At 40.1% G+C, this 25,903-nt stretch overlaps 4 protein-coding genes across 6 annotated transcripts; 1 reads left to right on the forward strand and 3 right to left on the reverse strand.

Annotated features, from left to right (window-relative positions):
* Positions 1-1,386: 1,386 nt before the first annotated feature.
* Positions 1,387-6,599, forward strand: hmgcl (3-hydroxy-3-methylglutaryl-CoA lyase). The gene is made up of 9 exons (XM_088296772.1): positions 1,387-1,555; positions 2,675-2,758; positions 2,863-2,970; positions 3,104-3,199; positions 3,286-3,434; positions 3,506-3,569; positions 4,173-4,361; positions 5,502-5,627; positions 6,096-6,599. The coding sequence occupies exons 1-9, from the start codon at positions 1,466-1,468 to the stop codon at positions 6,195-6,197; spliced, it is 1,008 nt and encodes a 335-aa protein (XP_088152898.1). The 5' UTR covers positions 1,387-1,465; the 3' UTR covers positions 6,198-6,599.
* Positions 6,600-9,335: 2,736 nt separating this feature from the next.
* On the reverse strand, positions 9,336-13,816 carry gjb3 (gap junction protein beta 3). 2 transcript variants are annotated; one of them, XM_088295546.1, is made up of 2 exons: positions 13,641-13,816; positions 9,336-11,402 (listed from the first exon to the last, which is right to left on the reverse strand). In XM_088295546.1, the coding sequence occupies exon 2, from the start codon at positions 11,344-11,346 to the stop codon at positions 10,483-10,485; it is 864 nt and encodes a 287-aa protein (XP_088151672.1). In that variant the 5' UTR covers positions 11,347-11,402; positions 13,641-13,816; the 3' UTR covers positions 9,336-10,482. The 2 variants fall into 2 exon arrangements, with proteins under 2 accessions (XP_088151672.1, XP_088150937.1); XM_088294811.1 differs by having other exon boundaries at positions 9,336-11,406.
* Positions 13,817-16,629: 2,813 nt separating this feature from the next.
* On the reverse strand, positions 16,630-19,734 carry gjb10 (gap junction protein beta 10). Of its 2 annotated transcripts, none has more exons than XM_088298323.1 (2): positions 19,589-19,734; positions 16,630-19,072 (listed from the first exon to the last, which is right to left on the reverse strand). In XM_088298323.1, the coding sequence occupies exon 2, from the start codon at positions 19,039-19,041 to the stop codon at positions 18,259-18,261; it is 783 nt and encodes a 260-aa protein (XP_088154449.1). In that variant the 5' UTR covers positions 19,042-19,072; positions 19,589-19,734; the 3' UTR covers positions 16,630-18,258. The 2 variants fall into 2 exon arrangements, with proteins under 2 accessions (XP_088154449.1, XP_088153602.1); XM_088297476.1 differs by having other exon boundaries at positions 16,630-19,069; positions 19,589-19,731.
* A 1,654-nt stretch (positions 19,735-21,388) lies between these two features.
* Positions 21,389-24,992, reverse strand: ppie (peptidylprolyl isomerase E (cyclophilin E)). Its single transcript, XM_088303900.1, has 10 exons — positions 24,846-24,992; positions 24,526-24,624; positions 24,386-24,429; positions 24,144-24,170; positions 23,965-24,046; positions 23,781-23,881; positions 23,573-23,696; positions 22,731-22,916; positions 22,476-22,618; positions 21,389-21,589 (listed from the first exon to the last, which is right to left on the reverse strand). Exons 1-10 carry the CDS (start codon positions 24,874-24,876, stop codon positions 21,521-21,523), a joined length of 906 nt encoding a protein of 301 aa, XP_088160026.1. The 5' UTR covers positions 24,877-24,992; the 3' UTR covers positions 21,389-21,520.
* Positions 24,993-25,903: the final 911 nt, after the last annotated feature.

The following is a 25,903-nucleotide window of genomic DNA, read 5'->3' on the forward strand; positions in this document are numbered from 1 at the left end:
CATCCTCCTGCCCCCCACTGAGTCCACAGAGTCCAGGGAGCAGCCCAGGACAGATCTGGCCCTCCTCTGTAGTTTGTCCAGTCTCTTTTTGTCCCGGCCCGAGATGCCTCCTGCCCAGGAGACCACTCCATAGAAAATGACCGGTGAAACCACCAAGTCAAAGGAAGCAATAGCTGTATGTAATAGCTCAGAGATTGTGGTAGTAGTTGAACTAATATCATGGCTACTATAGTATTGATTGTGGTCATAATGATGGCAATTGGCCTAGACTTCAAATTTTACGAAGAAATTCAGACATGGCAGCAGTATATAGGACGATTCATGACATTCAAGGTTGCAATGCAGTATTACCACTATTATGGGTTGGAAATTCATGTGAATATTATAGTCATCCATGAATACTACAGTATTATATTATTGCCGTAGGTCACCAGATAAGCAACAAATTCAGAACTTGTAGAAAAAAAAAACAGGAGTGCCATAGGGACTGTACATAACTGCATGATAGAACCGCAGTGGTATTGTAATGCCTGTCCCAGTGGTCAAGGATGTGCACACAGTCGGTAATGCAATCTGTTTGTTTTAATAACCAAAACGGCAGCGAAAATAACACATTTACACTGGAGCTGCTGATGGCCACAACTCACGCCCACACGCTCCACACCCAGACGAACTGCCCGAGCCAATCTTCCCTAACTTGGCTCACCCACTACTCAACTGACGCCGCCCTCACATACACTAAACAATGAACAGATATTTCCATTACAGTATTATGGATCACCGAGAATCTCAAATATTTTAAAGTCGTTATTAGAGCCAGGGCTAAGGTTGAGACTATTTTCGTAGTAAACTGGAATGCCTCTATCCTTCTCTAGCGCACACGCAACATATGAGCTCACAACGTTTGGGACACCTCATTCATTCCTATAACTTTCACCAAATCTTGCAAAGACGCATCAGATTTATTTAGAAGTTAAGTCTTGGGGAATTAAGACCTAAAAGGGATACTTTGCATCTGTATACCGTTTGTAGCAGTTACCAGTTTATATTTTGTCTATAATTAATTTGATAACGTCAATATTTTTTATGTACATTTTTAATTACTGTAAAAAAAAATACATGCTGATTAAATACGTCTCAAATTCCCTAATATACATATGTTGCCGAGTGTTTTTTTTTATTTATTTATTCATTCATTTATTTATTTAAAAAGTCACTACAATAATGCGTAAAATGGACACGTGTCATCTGTGACACGCATCAATGACGTCTTTTCGTTTGTAAATGACGCCCCCATGAAATTGCGAAAGAAACTAGGCGCGAATAGCGAGGAGAGTTGGTTTCATGGCTATGAAATGGTTGCGTCTTCCAATCAGTGGCCGCTAGAGAGCGCTCAGGCGCTGCCCATCGAACTAAGCAAGAGTTTCCGCAGAAGAAATGCGACCAGACCGAAGACCGGACCAACATGGCGGCGATGTGGAAGCTTGTAAACAGAAATGTTTTAAGCTCAGCAGCAATCGGACAGCAGTACCTGCCGTTCAGTTCTGCAGCGAAGGTTTGAACACTTGGAATGTGGGTTTTATCGCGCAGTTGGTTGGAGAGGTTGTCTTTGAACGACCGCTTTGGAGATTTATTTTCAGCCCCCCCCCCCACACTCAAAAGAAAGGAACGTTCCTTAAAAAATAGCACCTGGCAATGTCATTTTGACATAAACCTCAGAACTCCGCAACATTTGAATGTACACTACACAAAGATAGATGCATGGAATAGAAACTTGTACCTCTAAATTTAGTTGGAATACAATTTCTGCTTATTAACTGTTAAGAAATAAATACTGGTACTAATGTACGTACACGATAGAAATACCAAATATATCAAAATTTAGATTTTAATTTAGAAATGTTTTTATTGTCTAAGAGAGGTAAATTCAAATGAACATCCCTAAGAAACTATCAACATTATTCATGTTTACCAGAGTGACCTCCTAACTTGGCCCTGAAAATGTACTTCTAATAATCAAAGTAAAGTCACTGTGTAACAGTAAAAGAGTAATGTATTTATCTTTCTGTGGGATGATGTTGCACGTGGATTGCTGATTTACGCTTTAGTGTATCAAATTTCACTAAACAAGTTTAAAACAGTCGTATATTTTTTAGATATTTATGCTAATGACATATGAATGAATGGTAGAACAAGTAAATGTTTTTCTGATTCTACACTAAGCAAGTCAATTTTGGAATAAATTGAAACAAAAACAATTCAGTATTCGTACTTTTTAAATGCTTTTGATATTTTTGTAATGTAAAATGGGAGGTTGGGGGGAAACAATGTGTGTGTGCGTGTATTATTCTCTCACAAACTGTTTTTGCCCATCACAATATGTATTTATCAATCTTCTTTTGAGCAAAGTCTAAAAGAGTTTGGAAAAAAAACATTATTAGTCTTTGCAGGACTTCAGAAGCTGTGCAGTTTCAAGGTTGTAAATCAGTTTGAAGATGAAGTAGTTCTAATTAGCCTAAGTTGGTTTAGAACAAAAAAAGTTTTATGTTACGCTGTTTTCCTCCAAACACATGACACAATTTAAAGAAATTGTGAGAGGTGAAGGGAAAAGGCCTGATTTTTACATGGAATAACCCTGGCACTCTTTTTAAAGTGATGTTTTTTTTCTGTGCAGGCTAGTGTGAGAGCAGGTCTAACCCTCCCAGAGAGGGTCAAAATAGTGGAGGTGGGACCCAGAGATGGCCTTCAGAATGAAAAGGTGGTGTATTATGTTTTGTACTTATCACTTATGAGTTTCAGTCTCAAATATTTTTCAGCTTTTTTAAAAAATAATACACTTAGTGTTGTTATTTTTTTTCACAGACTATCGTTCCAACAGAGACTAAAATCCATTTGATAGACATGTTGTCAGAGTCAGGGCTATCAGTCGTAGAAGCCACCAGCTTTGTATCGCCCAAGTGGGTTCCACAAGTAAGTTTGCTCTCCCTCAGTTCACATGCAAAATGGTGTCATGCCTGCACATGCAAATAGCAGCGCTGAAACGACAATGTCACCCATGAGCATTTGGAGACACTAGTTTCAGTGTTACTGTTCTCTGTTATAGATGGCAGACCAGATAGAGGTGATGAAAGGAATCTTTCGGAAACCTGGGGTGTCTTACCCGGTTCTCACCCCCAACCTTAAGGGCTTCCAGGCTGCTGTGGGTATCGAGCACACCTTCGCCATTGGTTCCTTTGACATACTTGGATCTTACAATGGTGTTTCCCTACTCTGACTTCATCACAGGTGAAGTCCGGAGCCTCCGAGGTCGCCATATTTGGTGCTGCGTCTGAACTGTTCAGTAAAAAGAATATAAACTGCTCAGTGGATGAAAGTTTACGGCGCTTTGACGAGGTCGTGAAAGCGGCTAAAGAGGCCGGTGTGCCTGTAAGAGGGTAAGAAACTTTTATCTGTTCAAAATTAGCATCTTTATCAATGAATCAACTTCCTTTTGTTGTCCTTTCAGCTATGTGTCTTGTGCTCTTGGCTGCCCATATGAAGGCAAGGTTGCTCCTGAAAAAGTTGCACATGTGAGTTCTCACTTAAATCGAATAACCACACTTAACAAGCCTTAAAATTCAAGTCCATGATTCTATGTTGTCATTATGATGAGGGTGGCAGACTTTGTTGCAAAAGTAAAATTTCAATTCCCGAAACCAAAATGTACAAGACAGAAGCCATTTCAGAACTATAGACCTGACTATTATTGATTCCACATTCGTCAACTAATCCGCAAATTGACCTTACGTTGACTTTATGTTTTTGACATATTAACCAATTTACAGAGGATTTTTGACTTAACTGTTGCTGTCTAAGATTCTAAAAAGAGTCTTAATATGTCAAGGTGGCTTCAAGAATGTGAAAATTAGCTTGTTGTGGAAGTGAATTGTGGTGAGCCTTGCTGGCTGCAGCAATTCTGTTCTCCTAAAAGAGTAGTAGCTTTCAGCAGTACCCGCAGGACAGGCAGTGATGACCAAGAGCAGTGACATTATTTGAAATTCCATCTTCTTTGCGAAAATGTTATGTAATATATTAATGCACAGACTTTATTAATCATGAAAGTTTGATACGACACACACCATTTGTCATTTAATGTGATGCGAGCATAGTCACAACTCCTGGTGTCTCTGCAGGTAGCAAAGCGGCTATACTCCATGGGCTGCTATGAGATTTCCCTCGGAGACACAATTGGCGTTGGCACACCAGGCGGCATGCAGGAAATGCTGGCAGTGGTGGGCCGCGAGGTGCCCGTCAACGCCCTGGCGGTGCACTGCCACGACACGTACGGGCAGGCCCTCGCTAATATCCTCGTTGCTTTGCAGGTTTGTTGTTTCTCATTTGCTTGCTCACACTGATTTCCAAATAAGTGAGTTGCGTCGAGCTTTTAATTTGACACTCCCAGTGGAAATTTACCCTAAAAACTGACGCATACAAATGTCACTCAAATATTGGATTTCGCACAATCTGCTACAAGTCAATCATGTTGAAACACTGGAGTGCCTTGTCTTTTTAAATGTGCAACTGTTTATTTTTTTTAAATGGAATTTGAGTCCAAACGGAAAAAAAAAGTATCTAATTAAATTCAACAAAAAATAATTAATCATTGTACATTTCAACACTCACAGCCTGAAGAAGTAACATTGGAGCCGCTATAGGGGTCGAGTGCAACATTCGCTCGGTGCCGGCCAAATGCAGTCACCTTTGCAGTTGGTCTGATCCCTGGCTACAGAAATTGGCTGTAGGGACACGGAATGTCCCCTCTCTGGCAGGGAAGGAGGCCGAGCTAGTATGTGGAATTTGGAAATTTCAGTTGGGCTTGACTCGACACACGGTTTTGTCGGGAGTGTGGAGTGCTGGACCCCCTGATACGGACCGTTTGGTCCGTGTACGATCAGTTTGGTCCGCATTGCCGACAGTTGGCCGAATTCGTCTCCAGTGAGGGTTGGACTCCGCCAAGGCTGTCCTTTGACACCGATTCTATTCATAATCATTACTGACAGAATTTCCCGGTGTAGTCAAACGATTGAGGGGTTTCGGTTTTGTATTGTCACTTTGCTCTTTGCAGATAACGTGGTTCCGTCGGCTTCATAAAGCCGTAATCTTCAACTCTCGCTGGAGCGGTTCACGTCGACCTAGTCTGAAGCGGTTGAGATGAGAATCAGCACAACCAAAACTTCTTGTTACTCGAATAATGCTGCATCTCTTCCAGTAGACTGGGACGCTGCGGCATACTGAAGGCGCACCACTCCAAATTCTGACATACAGTAAAAATCTAAAAGGAAAAATTTGCGATTATGGTAGGAGGGCTGCAACTGATGAATTGTTATACTCCAATATTGTGGAAAGCATTGCACCATTCATGATGGTCATAAATTTATCACAGACACACAGATGTACGTAATATTGTGACAACTTCATGTGTGTCATGGTTATCGCCTGTCCTGACTCTCTTTTGCCTGCAGATGGGAGTGAGTGTGGTGGACTCTTCTGTCTCCGGGCTCGGTGGTTGCCCTTATGCGCAGGGTGCTTCTGGGAATGTTGCCACAGAAGATGTCGTCTACATGCTTCATGGACTCGGGATTCAAACTGTTAGTAGTAGTGTTGTCTACGGTGTTAATTTTTTGGGTCACACAAATTCTGTAATAATTTAATGAGATGTGGAAAGTAAGTTTAATGGTAAACGTGCATTTTTGAAGAAATTCATTCCATAAAAAAGTTACACCAGATAGAAAGCTGATTTGGATATGGTGCAAGAGGTGGATTGAACATTCATGAAGTTTTGTGAAATTGGTTATAATAACTAAATTAGTTAAAATGTTTACATTTTCTAGGGCAGGTAGTTTGTCAAATGATCATTGATTCATTTTGAACTATGTCAAATTATTTGGAAAGTAAAAATGTCGAAAATGTTTTATCGGACAATTTGTTTTACCTCCAGCTGTTGTGAAATGCGCTATATAAATGAAGTTGTATTGTAATCATTCATCTAAATTGTTAAGTGAAAAGCACTTTTAGCCGTGTTTATTCTTGTAATAAAATGTATCTCTTCTTCCCAGGGAGTGGACCTCACCAAGCTGATGGATGCGGGAGCTTTCATTTGTCGAAGCCTTAACAAGAAAACCAGTTCTAAAGTGGCACAGGCAACCTGCAAACTGTAGGAATAATTCAGTCGTGAGGACTTTCCCAGCACACACAAACCTGAAACCAAGTGTGATTTTTGTCTGATCCACCAGTCAAGAAAATATCCCTTTGAGATTTGTATGACAGTGAACTGTGAGAAATGATCAACAGGTTCCTTAGATTCTCTCTGGATGAAGGCATTGCTTGAACAGTGCCTTGAACAAAATATTTGCATTAAAATGTGAGTGTGATGGATTAACTGTTGATGAAATCTGAATTTCTATTTCAGATGCCTTTTGAAAGAAATGTGTGATTGTGAATTTTTCTTTTCATGCAGAAATTAAAGTATAATGTGTTGTTATTTATTTTCATAAATGTTTTCCACGTGTACATATCAAAGTTGTGAAAGATAGAAATAAACACTACTTGGTCCATTGATACTCTTCTCGCAAATGCCTTAAAATTCAATCAGCAGTAGTTCCAATTATTTCAAATATTTAAGAACTCACAAATATTCATTTTAAGCTACCTTTGATCGTGATTTTTTTCCCAGTAAGTTGCTCCAGTTGTTTAGAAGTTTGTTAAGGAAGTCATTTAGTCAATGCACTTTTTTCCTGTGCCACACCTCACACGAACCTGTCTGACTGGCAAGCTGAGATTCTTAAAGCAGGCTTCTATCACTTATAAATAGGACTACAGCTGCTCAAGTCAAATGACCACATGACAATTAACAAGTCGACGTATTGTTGATGGCGGAAGTGTGTATTTACATGCCCAAAAATTTTAATATTGAGGGAAAGTCAGTTTATTTATGTATTATATAAATAGGCCAAAATGGATGCTCACAGAGCGCTATATCAAAGTACACAAAAGGAGTGTTAAGAGGGAGTGGAAAAGGTGCTCAAGTGACAGGAATGGAGAGGATGTCAAGCAACAGCGATAAAAAAAAGTAGGGAGCTTCATAAGGAGTGGACTGAGTTTAGTGTTAAGTGTATCAAGATCAACCACGAAGAGACATGGGCTACAGCTGTTGAATTCCATGACTCAAGTCACTCCCGGACCAAAAACGATGTCAGAGGCTCCTGTCCTTGGCTGAGGAGAAGAAGTACTGTTCTGTTGTCCAGCGGCCCAAGTCCTCTGTTTCAATCAAAGTCAATTTTGCATTTCATTTGGAAATCACAGACCCAGAGTCTGAAGAAGCCCAAAAGTCAAACATGCCTAAAATCCTGAGTGTGTGGCTCCCAGGCCAAAATTAACGCAGCAGTCTACCAGGAAATCTTAGAGCATTTAAAGCTTCCTGCTGACGTCAATCTTTTTGAAGATGATTATTTTATTTTCGAGCATGATTTGTCTGCTGCCCAAAAAGCCAACACGACCATTACCTGTTTTAATAGGCATGGGATCGCAGTACTTGACTTAAACCCCATTGAAGATTTCTGGGTATTATCAAGAGGCTGAGGGGACAGAAACCCTGAAATGCAGACCATCTGAAAGCCACTATCAAAGCATCTTGGGTAACAATAGCACGTAAACTGCGACAAAGCCATACCACATCATCTTGATACAAAAATTAATGTAAAAGGAGGGGCAACAAACTACTGAGGACATATTGTTTTAATACACTTTTCAGAAAGCCAACATTTCTGTGTTTCTTGTTGGGCTTACAAAATATTTTAATTTCGTGAAATACTGGAATATTTATTTTTGTGTCATTCTGCCATTATTATAAAAATTGAAACAAATTAAGGCTTGAACTATTTCACATTGTCATGAACTAGGATAACATACAAGTTCCACTTTTTTATACAAATTATACTTTCCCTCACCTCACAGTCCAGAGGTGCAGGGTTCGATTCCAGCTCCAGCCTGCCTGTGAAGAGTTTGCACATTCTCCCCGTGCCTGCGCGGGTTTTTTCCGGGTACTCTGGTTTCTTCCCACATTCCAAAAACAGTCATGGCCGGTTGATTGGATACTCTAAATTGCCCCTAGGTATGAGTGTGAGCGCAGTTGGTTGTTAGACTTTGTGTGCGCTGCGATTGGCTGGAAACCAGTTCAGGGTGTACCCCGCCTACTGCCCAAAGATAGCTGGGATAGGCTTCATCATGCCCGCGACCCTTGTGAGAAGAAGCGGTTCAGATAATAGATGGCTGTATGGGCTTTCCCTCCATATTAAAATTTTTGGGCATGTACAAATATATATATATATATATATATATATATATATATATATATATATATATATATATATATATATATATATATATGCGCTCAACGGTGATTTGGACTTATCTCAGTAACCCCAACGACCTCGGTGTGACAGCCCATTATTTTGACCCATTTCATTTGCACTTTGTTGATATTTTATACTTCTTATATAACTCCAATTTGATCCCTTACAAAGGCTGTTGAGATGTTGTTTTGTGTGACTTTGTTTGTGTGAGTCTCATCCAATGCTTTGTTTTTTCAATTAAAAAAAAAAAGGATTTGCATAAAAATCAATTGTCATATATTAAAGGTATTAGAATTCAATAAAATATTGAATTATATGCATAATATACAAAAAATGGAAGGGATTTTTTTACAATGAATAAAGTGATTTTTTTTTTTTTACAATGAATAAAATGTGCAATTAACTACCAGTTAACTATGAAAAATGCAATTAATTATGATTAAATATTTTAATCGCTTGACAGCAGACACACACAATATCAAGTAAAACTAATTTTCACTGATTGTACAATGTTTTGGTGTACATTGTATTCAGCAGTGTTGTTTACATTTATTCTTTGGACTCAAGCAGTGCTCGCAGAAATTTGTGGAAGATGTAATACTCCATACTCCATCATCGTTCCATTAACATTCATTCTGTGGTTTCGTGTAGCAATTATTATATTAATATTATTATTATTACCAAAGGACATGTTATTGTTACACCTGATTGTGACTTAATGGCGATGCTGAGCATAGGAGCTGGCTAACAAACATCGTAGCTATTGCACGTGAAATACAGCGAACTCCTTGAATCCATTCACTTCATGTATCCATCCGGAAGTGTAGTGTTTGTTGGCGCAATCTGATCTTATCGCAAGAGTTGCACTCAAGCGAAGGGTCATTTATTTGAACAAAGCCAAGCCACACTTAGGTTTGGCCACAAACACACAGTAAATTAAGTAGATAAGAGTGAAACGCTCAATAAATTTAATAAGTATAAAAATAAACAATTGTCAAAATTACATATCATACAAAATCCTCGGGGGGCTTTGTAGCATTAGCCAACACAACACGAACAGCAGCGTTCCTTTCAGCGGATTTAAACAGTGGTCTTTGAGAAGATGATGTTGACTAAAAAGCCCAAATAAACACAAAAAGCAAGACTGCTTGTTAGAAAGTCAGGTGACACTTTATTTGAAGTTTGTTCATCAGACTGTCATAATCATGACATGACACCTGTCATGAACATGAATGAATCCTTATGACAAATGTCATTAAGGGTCATTCGGTAAATGATGTCACGTTTGATGCAAAGTTGACATTGACCAATGTATCAAAAGTGACATCATTTACCGAATGACACTTAATGACATCTGCCATAAGGATTCATTCATTTTCATGACAGGTGTCATGTCATGATTATGACAGTCTTATGAACAAACTTCAAATAAGGTGTTACTGAAAATGATCATAAATGTGCCTGTTGAGGGTTTAAATGAGGAAATGCACGTCATGCACTTTGTCACCCTCAGGATTCCAGAAACTCTCCCCGCCAAACCAAAAAAATGTGATAAACGAGTTTTGAGCCAGTTAACATACTTTCAGTTATAGTTCTCGGCCAAAGTGGTGTGCCCACATTCCAGAATCATTACAAGTCTCTCGCTAGTGACTTGAGCTCTGCTTGCAGGCGTTACCAGCACATCCGCATGACATTGAAAAGTTGGATGAAATGTACAGAGGAATTAAAGGCAAGACATGTGCAACCTCTTTAAGTATTTCCCTCCTGTCCACTCACTAAAGTAGAGGGAATAATGCCTGCTTCCTGTATTGTATTCCAAAAGAATCCCACATATCAATATGAAACCGATCTGCCGTAGATGACATGGAAATAGTGCGGTGGTTGACAACATGCAAACCCGAGTTCACATGCTCAGAAAGAGTCTAAAGGTGTGGACGAACGTTCTCACAGCATGGGCCAGTGCTCAGTGACTCTAGTTACAGGGGCTGACACGAACTATGGTTTGGCCATAGCTCTGAATGTGTTTGAAAGCCTGCCGGTGAGTCATAGCCCAAGCACAACTGATGGTTTTCAGTCGCTTTTGGTTTGGCTCTCAGCAAGGAGTAGACAAATTTGGAGCAGAGGCCCGAATCTTGTCGTCAAGCTTCAGTGCGGACAATCTATACTCTGGCTTGTTTGCACAATTGAAGGATGGAGGCTTATCCTCCAGGCCCATCTTGGGCAGAGGATCGACATAGTTGTTAAATAGGTCGTCTTTGTCGTCATACGGGACCACGGGGAGGTTTTGTTTGCGCCTCTTCATCTTGTTGGCAATTCGCACGATTCTCTTGGAGATGAGGTAAATGATCTCGCAGATGTTGAGGACGATGCAGAGTGCAGAAGCGCCCACCATGAAGTAGGTGAACACTTTCTTCTCGGTGGGATGGCCGATGTAGCAGTCCACTATGTTGGGGCAAGGCAACACCTCACATTTGACCAGCCTGGGCAGATAGAAGCTGTTGTAGACGTGGTGGAGGATGTAGAGGAAGGCGACCTCGATGGCCGTCTTGACAAAGAGGCTGATCAAGTAGGTCCACCACAGGCCGCCGTGCTTCTTGCCCGTATTGTGGTACAGCTTGGCGCTCTGCCCGTGCTTGGCTTTGTGCTTGCGCTCGCGGTCATCACGGTAGGCCACGTGCATAACCACCATGAAGGACGGGCAGGTGATGAAGATCAGCTGCAGTGCCCACAGGCGGGTGTGCGAGATAGGGAAGAAGTGGTCGTAGCAGACGTTGGAGCATCCCGGCTGCTTGGTGTTGCAGTCAAAGTCCTTTTGCTCGTCGCCCCACACCCGCTCGGCGGCCACCGCATACACCATCACCCTGAACACGAACACCACGGAGAGCCAGATGCGCCCAAAGGCTGTGGAATATTTGTTCACCCCACTCAGGAGGCCTTGGAATGTCTTCCAGTCCATGACTTGACCAGTTGGTCAGATGTGTCTTCAATGGAGTTCTTATTCTTTATGGGGTTCTGTCTTAAAGGGCAAGCAGAGAACCCGTTAGAATTATTAGTTCATCAAGGATGACTGTGGACATCAGTTTGAACTCAGTAACATGATGCAACCCCATAAGGCAATGCAACAAGAGACTTTCTAAAATACTTTGTGACCAATTATCACCAAAACTCATATGCACACTTCTACTCATGCCCACTTCAACATCCAAAAATGTTAAAACAATCACCCCAATATTTAGATTTTTCCTCTCCATAGAAAAGATTTGATGCCAGAAAACTGTGATCGATCTTCACCAAAATGCATGTGGGCGTCACTACTTCAACTCCTGCAAATATTACAATTGCCTCAATACTTTGGAACTATGAACATCTTGCTCTACATAGGCGCTCACTAAGGAAGAAATGAGGGAAATACTTAGCATCCATGCAATCCGAACTATTGGGGCGATCGTTCTAATACTTTTAGAGGTTGAAGTATAGATGGCCATATTAATTTTGGTGACAATTAATCACAGATTATCTGATGTCATACAATTTTTCTCGATAGTGAGCGGCTATAGAGGGCTACAGGCTTAACACCCCCAATCCCCCCCCCAAAAAAAAAAAAATAAATAAAATAAAAAATATATATATATATATACGGGTGCCCCAAAATAATGTATACACTCTTTGAATCATTATAACTTATTTAATTTATGTATTTTGACTTTTGAAATAGAGTGATAAAAGAGAAAGAATACATATTGAATGAATCTGAGACTAAAATATACAAAAACCTTAGGAAATTAACCTTTAATAAGATACGAACTACTTGGGGTCAATAACCGAATATTCATAATTATGAGTTTACATCAAGTGCTCAAACTGGTTGCCGTTCTGTTCAATACACTTTTCATATCTTGACGAAATGGACCTACAAACGTCCAGCAACATTTCCAATTGGTATTTGAGCACATTCTTCATTGAGAGCATGAACAAGCGCTGGAATAAAACTCTTCCACTGAGCACGCTTCAAAATGCGATGAACGCTAGATTTGGGAATACCTGTTTCACGTGAAATTTGCCGAACCGATTTTCTCGGAGAATTTTGAACATTATCAATAACTTCTTGCTCTCTTGCTGGGCTTGTTGATGATCTGTGTCGTCCAGAATGACCCTTTCTCATACACTGGGTGCTTCCATGCTCCTCAAAGTTATCTAAGATGCGTGAAATAGTGACACGTGATGGCGCGTTTCTGTGGAACTCTCTTGTGAAGCGTCTTTGTACTTCAGCTTTATTCTCATATTTCCAGAATTTTTTTAAAAATAAATGTCTTATGTTGGAATGTTAGTTGAGTATCCTCCATTATCAAGGGTTAGACAAATCTGAAATAGGAAAAACGTATTAATAACTATGAATATTTTTAGATTGTATACATTATTTTGGGACACCCTGTATATATGTATTGGGGCGATCATTGTGATATGTTCATAAATTGAAGTGGACATAAGTAGAGATGGCGACATAAATGTTGGTGGTGACAGTTGATCAGTTTTCTTATTAATTGACATTCATTACACTTACGTTCATTGCATTAGATTGTCCCCACAACAATGTAAATAAACCTTCCTAGTTGAAACTAACTCACCTTGAATTTACATCCTTATTTAACCAAGCGTTTCATAACTTAACAAAAAACATTTTGTTTGGTTATCTGTTGTAGATATCATATTTGAAAAAAACACATACCACACGCTTTCAAAAACATACATATTTATTTATATTATAAATTAATATTATATATTTATATAACATTAAGAACATTTAGTTTCGTGTTGCCACAAGGAGTATATTTCATGAATGTATTTGTGTACTTTTGAATACATTTACGGATTACTTTAGTAAGTGTAATCCATAAACGTTCTTTATAACTTCACTTAAAGTCACTTAAGTGTTTACATAAAAAATATATTTGACTCATACAAACCTTAAGTATTGATTTTAAGGGACATTTCATATTTCGTATCGTTATGCTGCCACAAAAAAATATTCGGAATTCACACAACGACGCCTATTACAAATGAGCCGAGCCCGGGTTTCGAAACGAGCACGCCCGCTCTAACAAGTATAACATCGTTTAAAACAACAACATCGCGAATTGTTATGTTTTGAGAACGTTTCCATTTGTCGATTAAAAAAAATAAATAAAAAACGCGAATTTCCAACAGGACACAAACGCATCAGAGGAGGATTAAAGAGAACGGTCATCTTACCAAACGACGTATTAGTCCATTTGTGGTGAGGAAGACGATCGATCAAACGTGTTGCCAAGACATTTTTCGATTAATTTGACGTTCCTTTTTCGTCGCGAAATACAAAGAGTGGCAGTGCGGACAGGTAGAGGAACACAGCGCAATCTTGAGAGAAAAGCGCCTGTGGGTGTGGTTAGAAAAGCCCAAAAGAAGAAGACTGACTCAAGCGGGCCCAGATGTTCCTCCCTCCTTTGCCTGTCTCGCGGGCCTCACTCGCATTATTCTGTACGTTACACAGCACACTTCAGACTATGAAAATGACTTTGAATATTTCATTACGGACACAAGATAACACTTAAAACGTTTTCCACCCGAGTATTTTCGGTTTGGGAATGCTTGTGCTTAATGTAAAGGTACATTTTTTGTATGTGTTGTTTACTCTCTGTGTCACCAGGAACCAAAGTCTTCTTTTGTCCTGACTTGTTTCCACTTGCTTCACTGAGACAGGCACACCCTCCACTGAATACATTTTTTCTTCACCTGAACTACAAGAGAATGCATGAACAGCAAGCTGCTATTGTGTCCTCCTGTGAGAGTCACAGTGCGTCGTCATAATCTCTTAGTTGGCGTTACTCAGTAACTAATTCACTATACAATATTGGCACGATATTTTAACTACTGCACTGCTCACAAAAGTTGAGGTTCATTTGGCCTTTGAGCGAAATTCCAGGATGGTAGTTAATGCACTTAAACATTAAAGGTAAACCTTGAGGTAAATCACTAAAGATTTGAACGCACATGTCCAACTGTTGAATGATTCAACATGTTGGGAGCCTAACAGAAATTGCAACAGGTGTCTAATGAAAATTTCCAAAGATGTCCACTTTTATGCCTTTCTGTGAGTCTTCCAGTCTCTCTCTTGAAACCTGTGACTGACACTCTGGGCTCAGTGACCACTTTCCTCAGAGGACATTTTCGGACTGAAGCTTCACAATTGTTGGGCGTGCTATGTGGTCTGTGAAAACAGCATGGAGGGCTAATATAAGAAATTATCTCCCATCTCACAAAGAATTCTACCTCCAGCACAAGTACGATCCTCAAGGGCACGTAAATGAAATTTAAGAGGAAGTCGGCCATTTTAGATTGAAAGCAGCCTTTTACAGGATTCGTACTGAGATGAACGCCAACTAGGAATTGTTCCATCGTTAAACTTTTGCTATCATCAAACCTTTCTTAAGAGTGTAGGCAATGTTTTAAGACTCTTTCAAACATTTCTGTCATACAAAAACAAAAGCATGCTATTTACTGATCATTGTACATAAAAATCTTCAAACAACAAAACATGTCTTAACTACAGTGAGGTGTACAGAAGTCATAATGTAAATGTGAAGTTTGTCGGTCCATTGGTTGACACCGTCACGCAAGTGAAAAAAAGAAGTTAATCACTGTTTCCATTAAAAAATATATACAAAAACTTGGTTAACAACTTAACACGTGCATTGTTAGCTTTGCAATTAGCCTCTGGCGTATATTCTTGTCTTCTTGTCGTGATGAAGATAGCTAGCTAGCTAGCTAGATAGCTAGCTAGATAGGTAGATAGATAGATAGCTCTTAATAACTCTTCTGTTGTACAAATACTTTTGAACGGTAAAAAGCCAAACAAACAAAAGGCAGCAAGTGTTGTCTTGTCCGTGCAGATTCTTAGTCACCCAGGTCACGATAATGGCTGAATCAAGTCAAATTGCAGCAAGCATGTCAACACTCGTACACTGCAGTTTGTTTTCGGATATGTTTATCAGAATATTCTACTATTAATGTAGCAAAAATGAGTTAATTAGTCCAATATTCATTTCACAGTGCATGCCTTTGAGTTCAATCAAGCGCCACAAAGGATTGTCTAGGCTGATAAAAATGCTCAACCAAGGTGTATTTTCCATTCAGTTAACCTCAATGATACAGTTAACCTCAATGATACAACACAAAAACTGGCACAAAGTTTTCCAGGAAGCCTGATGAGCATGTCAACACTTAAAATATATTGACATCCTTCTCACACGTCTGAGAAAACGTGGCACACTTCCTGTGCGCATGAGCGGCTCCATGGTTTGAAATATTTCAGGGAACATCAACACTGGACGTCCTGTCAGCGAAATGAGGAATTCTGGAATATCAACCCCTCTAAAAGGTCTGGCAGCTGTGAGCTAAAACTCACAGGACATCACCAGATTTCCAAAGTGACTTGTGATGTTTGCGCAGTATGTGAGGACAGAAACTTTATTACAACTGAATAGTCACAGATATCAAGAGGGGGAATGGTGTAACATACGTTTTGGTTCCAATTAAAGAACTGGTCCAGTCAGTCTGTTGGGACACACCTGGAGGAATGCACCAATTTTCTCAACTTCTTCCCGCGTGTTTCGACAAGATCAACCCACACAACAAAGTTACAACACAATGTTGAACTGGAGGATAAAAGAAATATACTGGCACAATGGAGAAGAGGAAAAAAATGCTAGTCCCGGAAGAGAGACAACCTGAAAGTTTTCATAATTATCAGCACCTTATGAAGTCAGTGACTGAGCTGAATTTTTGGGGGGTAAACGAGCAAACATTTACTTGAGCTTGCTTGTATTTTTACACATGATTCGATTTGAGCAACACAGAGCTATATAAACACGTTCGGATCGGCCTGCAGAGTGAAGTGTGAGTATTTTTTGTGACATAACATTTACTTTTAGACTCAGCCGAGACAAACTTCCCAGTGCAAATAAAAAGAGTAATCAATCGACAGGCAGAACGGACGTAGAATTCCTACACTGGGTGGGCCCGCACGTCAGAGGGGATGACTCAAAACACGGAGGGCAAGGCCCCTCCTTTTTGTCCCCTCACAATACCAATCAAGCAAAACAACAAGGATTTTGCTCCTGGCAACATGGCGGAAAAAAGGAAACAACATCAGCAGAACCACCAATAATATTTTGTTTTTTCACAACGCAAGAAAGGACAGAAGAAGTGGAAAATGAGTCTATTTAATGAAAATATATACATCATTAAGATCTTAACAGTGTAAAAACAAGCAACTTGAATCTTTCATATCAAAGTGGTGATAAATTACAAACACAGTGTAAAACAATGGAAGCAAATGGACACAAGCAAACAATTATGGACAAAAGTATTGGGACATGACCACAGAGGAAGTGAAAGTGGAAGGAAAATGTTCCAAGATTCCACTCTTTCGGGAATGCTCAGATGCTGAAATTACTACTCTTGGCTCACAGTCTGTCTGTCGTAGTTCCTCCCATAGGTGTCTCATGGCGGTTATCGTTAGGGTTTTACTTAATAGTCAATTAAATGATTGCTTCGAAAAGAGTGGACGGTGTGATTGTTGAGTGAATAATTACAGCAATTCAAGCAAAATTGAGTGCACTACTTGGGTGCAAACAGTAGTTGATTTAGTCTCAGCTAGCTACTCTAGATCAGCTTTGCAAAGCTGAGTACAACACTAGCATGGAAACAGGAGTTCAGAACATTCAAAGATCTGGAGTCTAACCCAGCTGACTTTGGGCAAGAGGCAGGCTATATACATAATACGCTCGCATTCACATGAATGAATTGAAGAGTCATTCATGTTTTTGGAATTTGGAGGAAGCTGGAGAAAGCCTATGCAGAAAAAGGAAGAACATGCAAACTCAACACATGAAGGCCAGAAGCAAGATTCAAACCTCGAACCTCAACAAGAAGGTGACATTGTTTCGGGAATCTCTTTACCTACCGGGATTGGGATGGTTCCGAATAAAACAAATACACGAGAGCGGTATGGAAAAAAAAAACAGTTGTGCAGCCATTATTAATGTAGTAGTTGACCTCCAAAATGGGAGTGCGCACACACACGCACACAAATACATGCACACACGCACTTTGGACCAGGACTAGGGTGGGATTTTTCTTTTTTTATGTGGTGAGTGAAAATCTACTCCCGTGTCAGCCCCTACTCACCACCACAATTCTGCCCTATCACCTGTGAACTGATTGCTAATTGTTCCCTTAGCGGAAAGAACATGTAGTCAAATGCCCATCTCCAGTTCAGAGCTCTGAAGTTCTCTTCAAACGTGTGTTTTTGATTTGCTCTTTCGTTGGAATCACATCACGTATTCATTTAGAAGAATTACGATTCAGGGCGGTACTAAAAAGTCTGGCCCAATCTATATAAATAGAATTTTATTGTATATCGTATTGTATCATCTCTGATTAACTGAATTATAAAGAGTGCACCAATAGTTTTGTCCATGCTGTGTATGTGCGAGTTACAATTTCAATGAAAACATTTGGAGGTTTGGCACTGGCCAGAGAGGAAAATCTTACACATAAACCATGTGTGTGCGTGTGTGTGTTACCACACTCTCCAACTCACGGACTGACTCATATATTGGTCTACTCTCAAAGCCCGCTTTCACACAAACGTGACTTTCTCTTTGTCTCTCAAGCTAAAAACATTAAGAGTGACCATGTTCCATTGCAGGTCAAGAACCTCAAATTTCCAGACAATAAGAAGTCAATGCGATCATTTTCTGACGACATTAAGAAAAGTGCCTGACTTGTTAAGTCTTTGCCTGGAAAAAAAAAAACAACAAAAAATATTTCAAGATACAGCCACGCTGTACGCCGGGGCAGGGGTTTGCGGCGTGTTTTTTTGGGACATCTTCTGAGCTTTTGCCTCCACCAAGGTGGTGCTACTGGTGGCCATAGTGTGGTGAGAGTGATGGGCACGAATGAAGATCTCACGGCAGCGTTTGCCCACGAGGTAGACGATCTCCATAACAGAGAGGAGGATGCAGACCAGGCTGGTGACCACCATGAAGATGGTGAAGATTCGTTTCTCGGTGGGCCGGGCGATGAAGCAGTCCACCGTGTTGGGACACGGCTTCTGTTGGCACTTGATAAGCAAGGGGAAGTCGTAGCCCTCATAAATGTGGTAAAGGAGGTAGACAAAGGTGGTGTCCACACCAACTTTAAAGATCAGAGTCATGACATAGGTCCACCACAGACCACCGCGCTTCTTGCCCGTGTTTAGGTAGAGGCGGTTGCAGGTCTCGCCGTACTTGAGACGATGCTTGCGCTCGCGGTCCTCCCGGTAGGCCACATGCATCACCACCAGGAACGAGGGGCAGGTGACGAAGATGAGCTGCAGGGCCCACAGCCTCACGTGGGACACGGGGAAGAAGTGGTCATAGCAGACGTTGTGGCAGCCCGGCTGAGCCGTATTGCATTTGAAATCCTTCTGCTCGTCACCCCAAACCTTCTCGGCCGCTACCACGAACACCAGCACCCTGAAGACAAACACGATGGACAGCCACACTCGCCCGAAGGCAGTGGAGTACTTGTTCACCCCACTCAGGAGGCCCTGGAGGAAGCCCCAGTTCATGGTGAAAACTTTAGTTGCTTCTTACTTCCTGCTGATGAAAGTGGAAAAGCATAGGATAGGGGAACAAAACAGGTCTCAGGTCAATTCTTAGTGGGGCAATGTCACAAAAAAAAAGTCAAAGTATTTTATCAACAAATCGACATTTTCACACGTTGTGTTATCATTAGTAGATTAATATGTTCATATCAATGCAGTACATTACATCTGTATGTTCATACCCCAACGATGAATCAGAGGTCTACAGCTGAAAAAGATTGGGAAGCTCTGATCTTATATCACTTGTTTTTTATGAGTCACAAAATAAGTGAAAATAAACAGTTTTGGCGGAATCTTATTCGTGTCCCGAGCGAAACCCCTTTCGTCTATTCTTGGGGTAAATCACTCAAGTTGCGTTCACGGAACCAGTTACGTGGGAAGGCAAGCTAAGACTTACGCAAAATTGCGGCTTTCCGAACGTTAGCGCTTGTTTAACAAGTTTAAAAGAAAGGTTAAAAAAGACGACAAAACCAAATGAACGTTTAGTATTTAATGTGAGTAGGCTACTTACAGTGCAACACGGAGCAGAACTCGGATGAAGCTCGCCGACGGAGCAATCTGAGCAGTAGTCAACAGGACTGACGATTGGAGGGTGGAGCTCTTCTCTGCCATGTCTTAGCAAAATGCAACCTGCTTGCCCAGGTGTGGCAAAACCATTCCACCACTGTTTGTTCGTCGAAGCTATGAGATGTGTTGACTTTTCTGTATATGTTTTTAATTAACCCCACCTATCTCCGCGGCAATGCGCATAGGGATCGAGGGGTGGGGGTGTGAGCAAGCTGTTTGAGGGGCTTGCTTTAAAAATGATTTATTTACAGCATTACCATTATTTAAGTAAAGGAATAAATGTCGGCCGTAAGAGTGATTTATGAAATTAAAAAAAAAAAAAAAACACCCCACCACCTCACACCCACTCGCGCGCGCCCCTATCACTAAATAAAAAGCAGGAATAATAATTACAGTTGTAGAAATTGCACCTCAAAACGGATCTTTTTTTTTCTTTTCATGCATTCCAACACACAGCAGATGTTTAGAACACAACTGCAATGCATTTGCACTACCTAGTGGGGAAATGTGGTTTATTTATTTATTTAAATTTATCTCTCCGAGACCTTGAACGATATTCAATGGTAGCCCGTGTTGAGATTTTGAGAAGGCAAAAAATCTGTGCATATTTTATCACTTGTAAGCTGATCTTTAATGCAAACGAAAGAAATGCAACTAACCGTGTTTAGAATCTGAATCACGTATTCCCTACTCACAAGAAGTTTTTTATTTTTTAAATAAAATGGACTGACGTTCTCAAAATAGAGAACGCACAATGGTGTCAGATATTCCTTAATTCTTCATGCCCCTCGGATGTTGCATACTAGTATCACACTGGTCAACATATTTTTTGTGAATTTTATTAAAAGGACATACAAGTAAACTTTTCTCAAAGTCATCGTAATTACATCCCTGTCAACATAACAGGGAACAATTGGCCCCAAAATGTATGTGCACGTGTTCATCTCAACAACCTCAGGAAATATAACAAAATTATTCGCCTTTCCATGGCTGACTTAAGCGCAAGAAATGAGCAATTTACGTGCAGTTTCTGTCACATTTGTCTGTTTTCTTACACCAAGGAAAACAAACAATGCATTCAGAGAGGCTTTTCACAAGCAGAAGTGTCCATAGGTCATTTTGTATTAAATTTAAATCCATACGGGTTAGCTTGACTTACTTTTTTACCCCGAAGTCCACCTCCATTGGATATGCTTGCTCTCCACTCCCCATCCAAAAACGAGGTGCTCTAAACAACAGCTCAGAAATATTTTCACAGGTTGAAGTGGACTAGAGTAGAAATCTGCATATTGAATTTCGGTGATGATTAATCGCCGTTTCAGGCACTAGGTGACAACAGAACGTGGCAAACCAAGCCAGGTAACAATATTACAACGCTTGCCTCTATGAATTGGACAGGCTGAGATGGAAACAAAAAAGCCATGCAACAAAAATGGGCGTGGCAATCTGTGGTAAAACTCATTATCACAAAAACCCTGACATTTCAAGAGATTCTTTCAGGGCGGTCAATTTTATTGCTGACATTTTTACACACAGACCTATTATCTAACTGCCAATGTTCAGCCTATTCAAGTGTCCCTTTAATCTTACTGGTTTAGAACCAAGATTTGCCACACATACTGGTGTGTTCAGGGTCATTCCAAGGTTTCTCTTATTCTGGTCTGTATACAACACGCAGTTAAATTAGCATGTAGCCTATTAAAACCGTTCTCACTGAATATTTTTATTAAGATGAACCACTGAGTCCAACAGTTGCATTTTCTTTATTTAAAAAAAAAGTATGAAATATTTACATGACAAAAGATTTGGGCTCGTGGTCTAATGGGGGTCGCTATTCACACAGAAATTCAAATTGGCACGGCAAATTTAGTTTCATTTACACACATTCTCCACAGTCAGAGATGATGACTTTCTGCTTTGCCTTGCCGTCTTTTGTCCCCTGAGCCTGCACAACAAAAATGGTAGAATATTTGTTAACAGAAAGAATGATGAAACTCCAAATTTTGCCGTAAGATTGTAATTGGCGTTCTTTTGTGCTGTCTTGATGTAAAACAGCAATGTCAACAGTATTAGTATGTCACATATTGACACAGGAGGTTGCCATTGGGAATTTCTGGCAAATATGTGAATTTTACCAAATGGCCGGTATATTTCCGTGCAGTCCAGTCCATCATGGCCACTAGTACCCACTACGCTCATTATCAAAATTAGTAGGGCTGCACAATATTGGGAAAAACATGTGATATGCGATATGGATGTTGACTATAGTGATAGATATTATAGCGATATTTAACATGTACCCAAACAAATGACATTTTTATTATCTTGTGAAAGAAGTAAACATTTTTCTTGGGCAAAAAAAGGATGCTTAATGTGTTCTTATGTTCAACTATTGGTTGAGGCTACGCATTTAAATTTGCATCCGACTGCTCAATTTCAGATCAAAGCATATAATTCCTTAAGAAAATTATTTTTGCGTTATACATACTGCATAGGCCATTATCGCAATATCACTATTTTTTTTTTTTAATACTGAGCAGGCCTATTTTTAGCGCCCTTAATTAGCGATTGAACGTTATTACAGGACAACGTGTTGTTGACGTTGGTAGCAACAGTTTGTAATAGCTCCAAAAAAATCTGGAAGATGTGTCAAGTCAGCTGGGACACAGGACTGGCTGCCAGGCCCACACAAACATCCCTATCGGCACCCAGGAAGAAGTCATGTAATATGTCCTTTGCCTCCCTATTTGTCTCATATACTGTCCAGCATCACATAGTGATTTCAAGCAAATTCTTTCCTTTTCAGTGACCTTTTGTCATTTCGGCCTCACCTCCATTGCACGAAGCACATCCATTCCCTCCACCAGCTCTCCAAACACCACATGTTTACCATCCAGCCAGTCTGTTTTGTCATTGGTGATGAAGAACTGGGAGCCGTTGGTGTTGGTTCCAGAGTTGGCCATGGAGAGCTGCCCTGTGTTCACCAGAGACAAAGTTAAGCCACTCGTTGATGAACGTGCCAGTGAACATGAAGCTCAAAGGATATATTAATAACGAAGCCACATAATCTAAGGCAAGCCCTTCACCTGGAGCGGTGTGTTTGAGGACAAAGTTTTCATCATCGAACTTCCGGCCATATATGGATTTGCCACCTGTGCCGTTGTGGTTGGTAAAGTCGCCTCCTTGGCACATGAACTGGGGAATGATGCGATGAAAGCTGCTGCCTTTGTAGCCAAATCCTTTTTCATGTGTGCATAAGCAGCGGAAATTTTCTGTCAAATAAATCCATCAGATCCACGTTAGTTTGCATTCATGACAGACCGTTTCAACTCACCACCGCGCTCAAAGAAGTAGTCCAGCACTCGCTAAGATAGTTAATTTAAAGGTTTTGCATCAACATTTTCAGGAAAAAAATACACCTCTTAAGTCACCAAAAACTTTTTTGAACCACAGTTGGGACAAAATTATTTTGCTTGATGTGTATATAAAGAAGCGGTCCTCAAATCTTTTTGCGCAACAGACCAGTTTTGGGTCAAGTAATATTTTTAATTAATTTGAACATTTGAAGTGTGTATGACGAATTTTATACGGCATTTTTTTTCCCGGTCACCGTCATCGGAGAAAATCCTGCTTCACAAAGATTTTATGTTGGAAATGAAATTATTTAGTGTGGCCTTTTTCAGCTTTGAAGGCTAAAGGTTTTCATTTGTGAGGCTATGGCCTCGTATTCCATAGAGAGGGCTCGTTGCGTGAGACTCACTAGTCATGATCAAGCCATATTTTAAGTAAGACCATTGATATTGTCTATTAAAAGCAGCTTTTGTTTTCTGTGAATTTGTAGACTCTTTTTCTGTCTTGTCAGTTGACCTTTTCTCCAGAGCGGTACAACGTACTGACCTGCTGTTCCAGAGAGGTACAACGTACTGACCTGCTGTCATGGGGACAATGTCGGCCCGAAGGAGGAAGCGAAGTCTCCCTGCAGGCTTGTTGCCGATCTTGATGTCCATGTAGACCTGTGGATTAATTCTGCCCTTTTTAGCAGGGGGTTCAGCCTGCAGAGACAAATGATACCCATCACAACAGGCTTCCAATCTTACATTGCGGAATTCCTCAGAGTAGAATTATAGTCACCCAACCTCTTGTGCAGCAGTGTTGGCTGCTTCTCCTGCGGCCTCCACCTCAGCTTCTTCTATAGTCTTCCCTGAGAACTTCTTCAACCAGTCGTCATCCGACCACACTAAGGAAAGAGTATAACAATAAGAACAAACGGACTTGAACATCAATTCAAGAACATAATCTAGTCAATTTTCATGTACTCACCCGGTCGAGAGGATCCCTCTTTGATTCTCATAGGCTTCGCAATATTGACACGGACAGTCCGACCAAAAAGCTCAGATTCATTCTGAAACAAATATGGAAACAATAGAATATCTTAACATGGTGACCTATTCTTCACATATTGCTCACTGTCAAAGTCTGCGCTAATGCGATGCACTCACCATGTTATCAATCGCCGCAGCAGCATCCTGGACAACACGACGAAATCGAACGTAAACAATGTTTATTATGAATATTTACTCAGACAGTAACTTACAAACATTCATCAAATTTTAAATCATTAGTGAACTAAACATGTTATAATCACTTTGTAAATAGTAAAACACTTCTGGTCGCACATCAAAATGTGCATGCACGTCTACAAGGCATGACTGTATCCAGACAAGTGTAACCTCAGACATACCTCTGCAAGCTCAAACTCAACGAATGCAAATCCTCTGTGTTTTTCTGAAAATTTAAAATAATATTGATTAACACAATGCTATTTGTCAATACCTATTGAATGAAACCAGATATTGTAGAGAAAATTATGTCGGAATGTACCCGTCTCATAGTCTAATGGTATTTGGATATCTGTGATGTCTCCAAATGGGATAAAAGCAGCATGCAGCACTTTCTCGTCCACTTCCTCTGCCAGCCCACCTAAAATAAAGACGGAGCAAAATAACTACACAACCAAATTCAGCACGTTATAATAAATTCTCTTTGTCCCATGACTAATAAATATCACAACTGAAAAGTTCGTAAAATTAGTATACCGCAAACCCGTTTCCACATTTCACACCCACCATAAAATATTATGTAATTAATCGTTTAAATACTTGGTTATTAAACTATTTTGCCGATGTAACACAACAACTCACCAACATACAAAACTCGCTTGCTAGCCGCCATATTGGAAGGGACCTTTCAACTTTGACCGCCGCCCTGATTGGTGGAATGAAACTAAAGCCCGCCTCTGCTCGGCTTGCTTCCCGGCGTCATTCAACGACGTAGTGCAAGTGCGCCACTTCCTGGCCGGATTTAGTCATTTTGTCATTTGATACTATATAGTATGTATAGACGTACAGTATGGTAAGGAATGGTGTATGAAAAATATGCTGGATGTGTACTATCTATCATAAAGTATAAAACATAAATATATAGTAGCGTAGTATAATGTGGTTATCAAATGTCACATAATCCATGGCTATTTTAAGATAATGTATTTTAATGGGTTGCTCAGGTTAAACCATGCCTCTCTTTCCCTCCAATATTCCGTCATGTACCTTCAAACATTTAATTAAGCACAGTATCTTGATTTATGTAGAATTCCATTATTATATTTAGTGTAATAACTACAGTGTTTTTATTTTGAGAGCCCTGCAATTGACGGTGACAAGTTCATGGTGTGCCTTGGCTCTTACCTAAAAGGCAGCAGGAACAGGTTTCAGCTCACCCCTGAAAATATATACATAATGCAGAGGAAGTGTAAATGAATAGATGGAAAGATGAATTAATATACTATAAAGCAGGGGTTCACCAACCTTTTAGGAGTAGAGCACTACTTGTTGGCTGCTGATTACTACGAGAAGCCACCAGTTTTTTACACACTTCTGAAACAAGTTTGCTAAAATTATCTTTAATCAGGTAATTGTATTCATTAATGTGGAAAAAAATATTGTGATTTTCCCCACAATTAGAAAAGTCTTCTAATACCGAATAAGCAACACTTGATTTCTATTCAGCCTTGCCTGTATTAACATTTTGAAATGTTCACATACACAACATTGCCAGAAAATCACAATGTGCCATCACTGGTGAGGTATTTCCTCATGTCGTCTTTGGGGGCTATCTGATGCCAGCAGGCAACACATCGATGACCGATGCTATAGAGATTTCCTTCTGCCCCTCAAAAAAAAAAAAAAAACTAATAATAATT

The sequence above is a fragment of the Idiotropiscis lumnitzeri genome, chromosome 1 (genome assembly GCF_059441095.1).
Source record: "Idiotropiscis lumnitzeri isolate Australia: NSW breed Sydney's pygmy pipehorse chromosome 1, RoL_Ilum_1.0, whole genome shotgun sequence".
Taxonomy (NCBI): Eukaryota; Metazoa; Chordata; class Actinopteri; order Syngnathiformes; family Syngnathidae; genus Idiotropiscis; species Idiotropiscis lumnitzeri.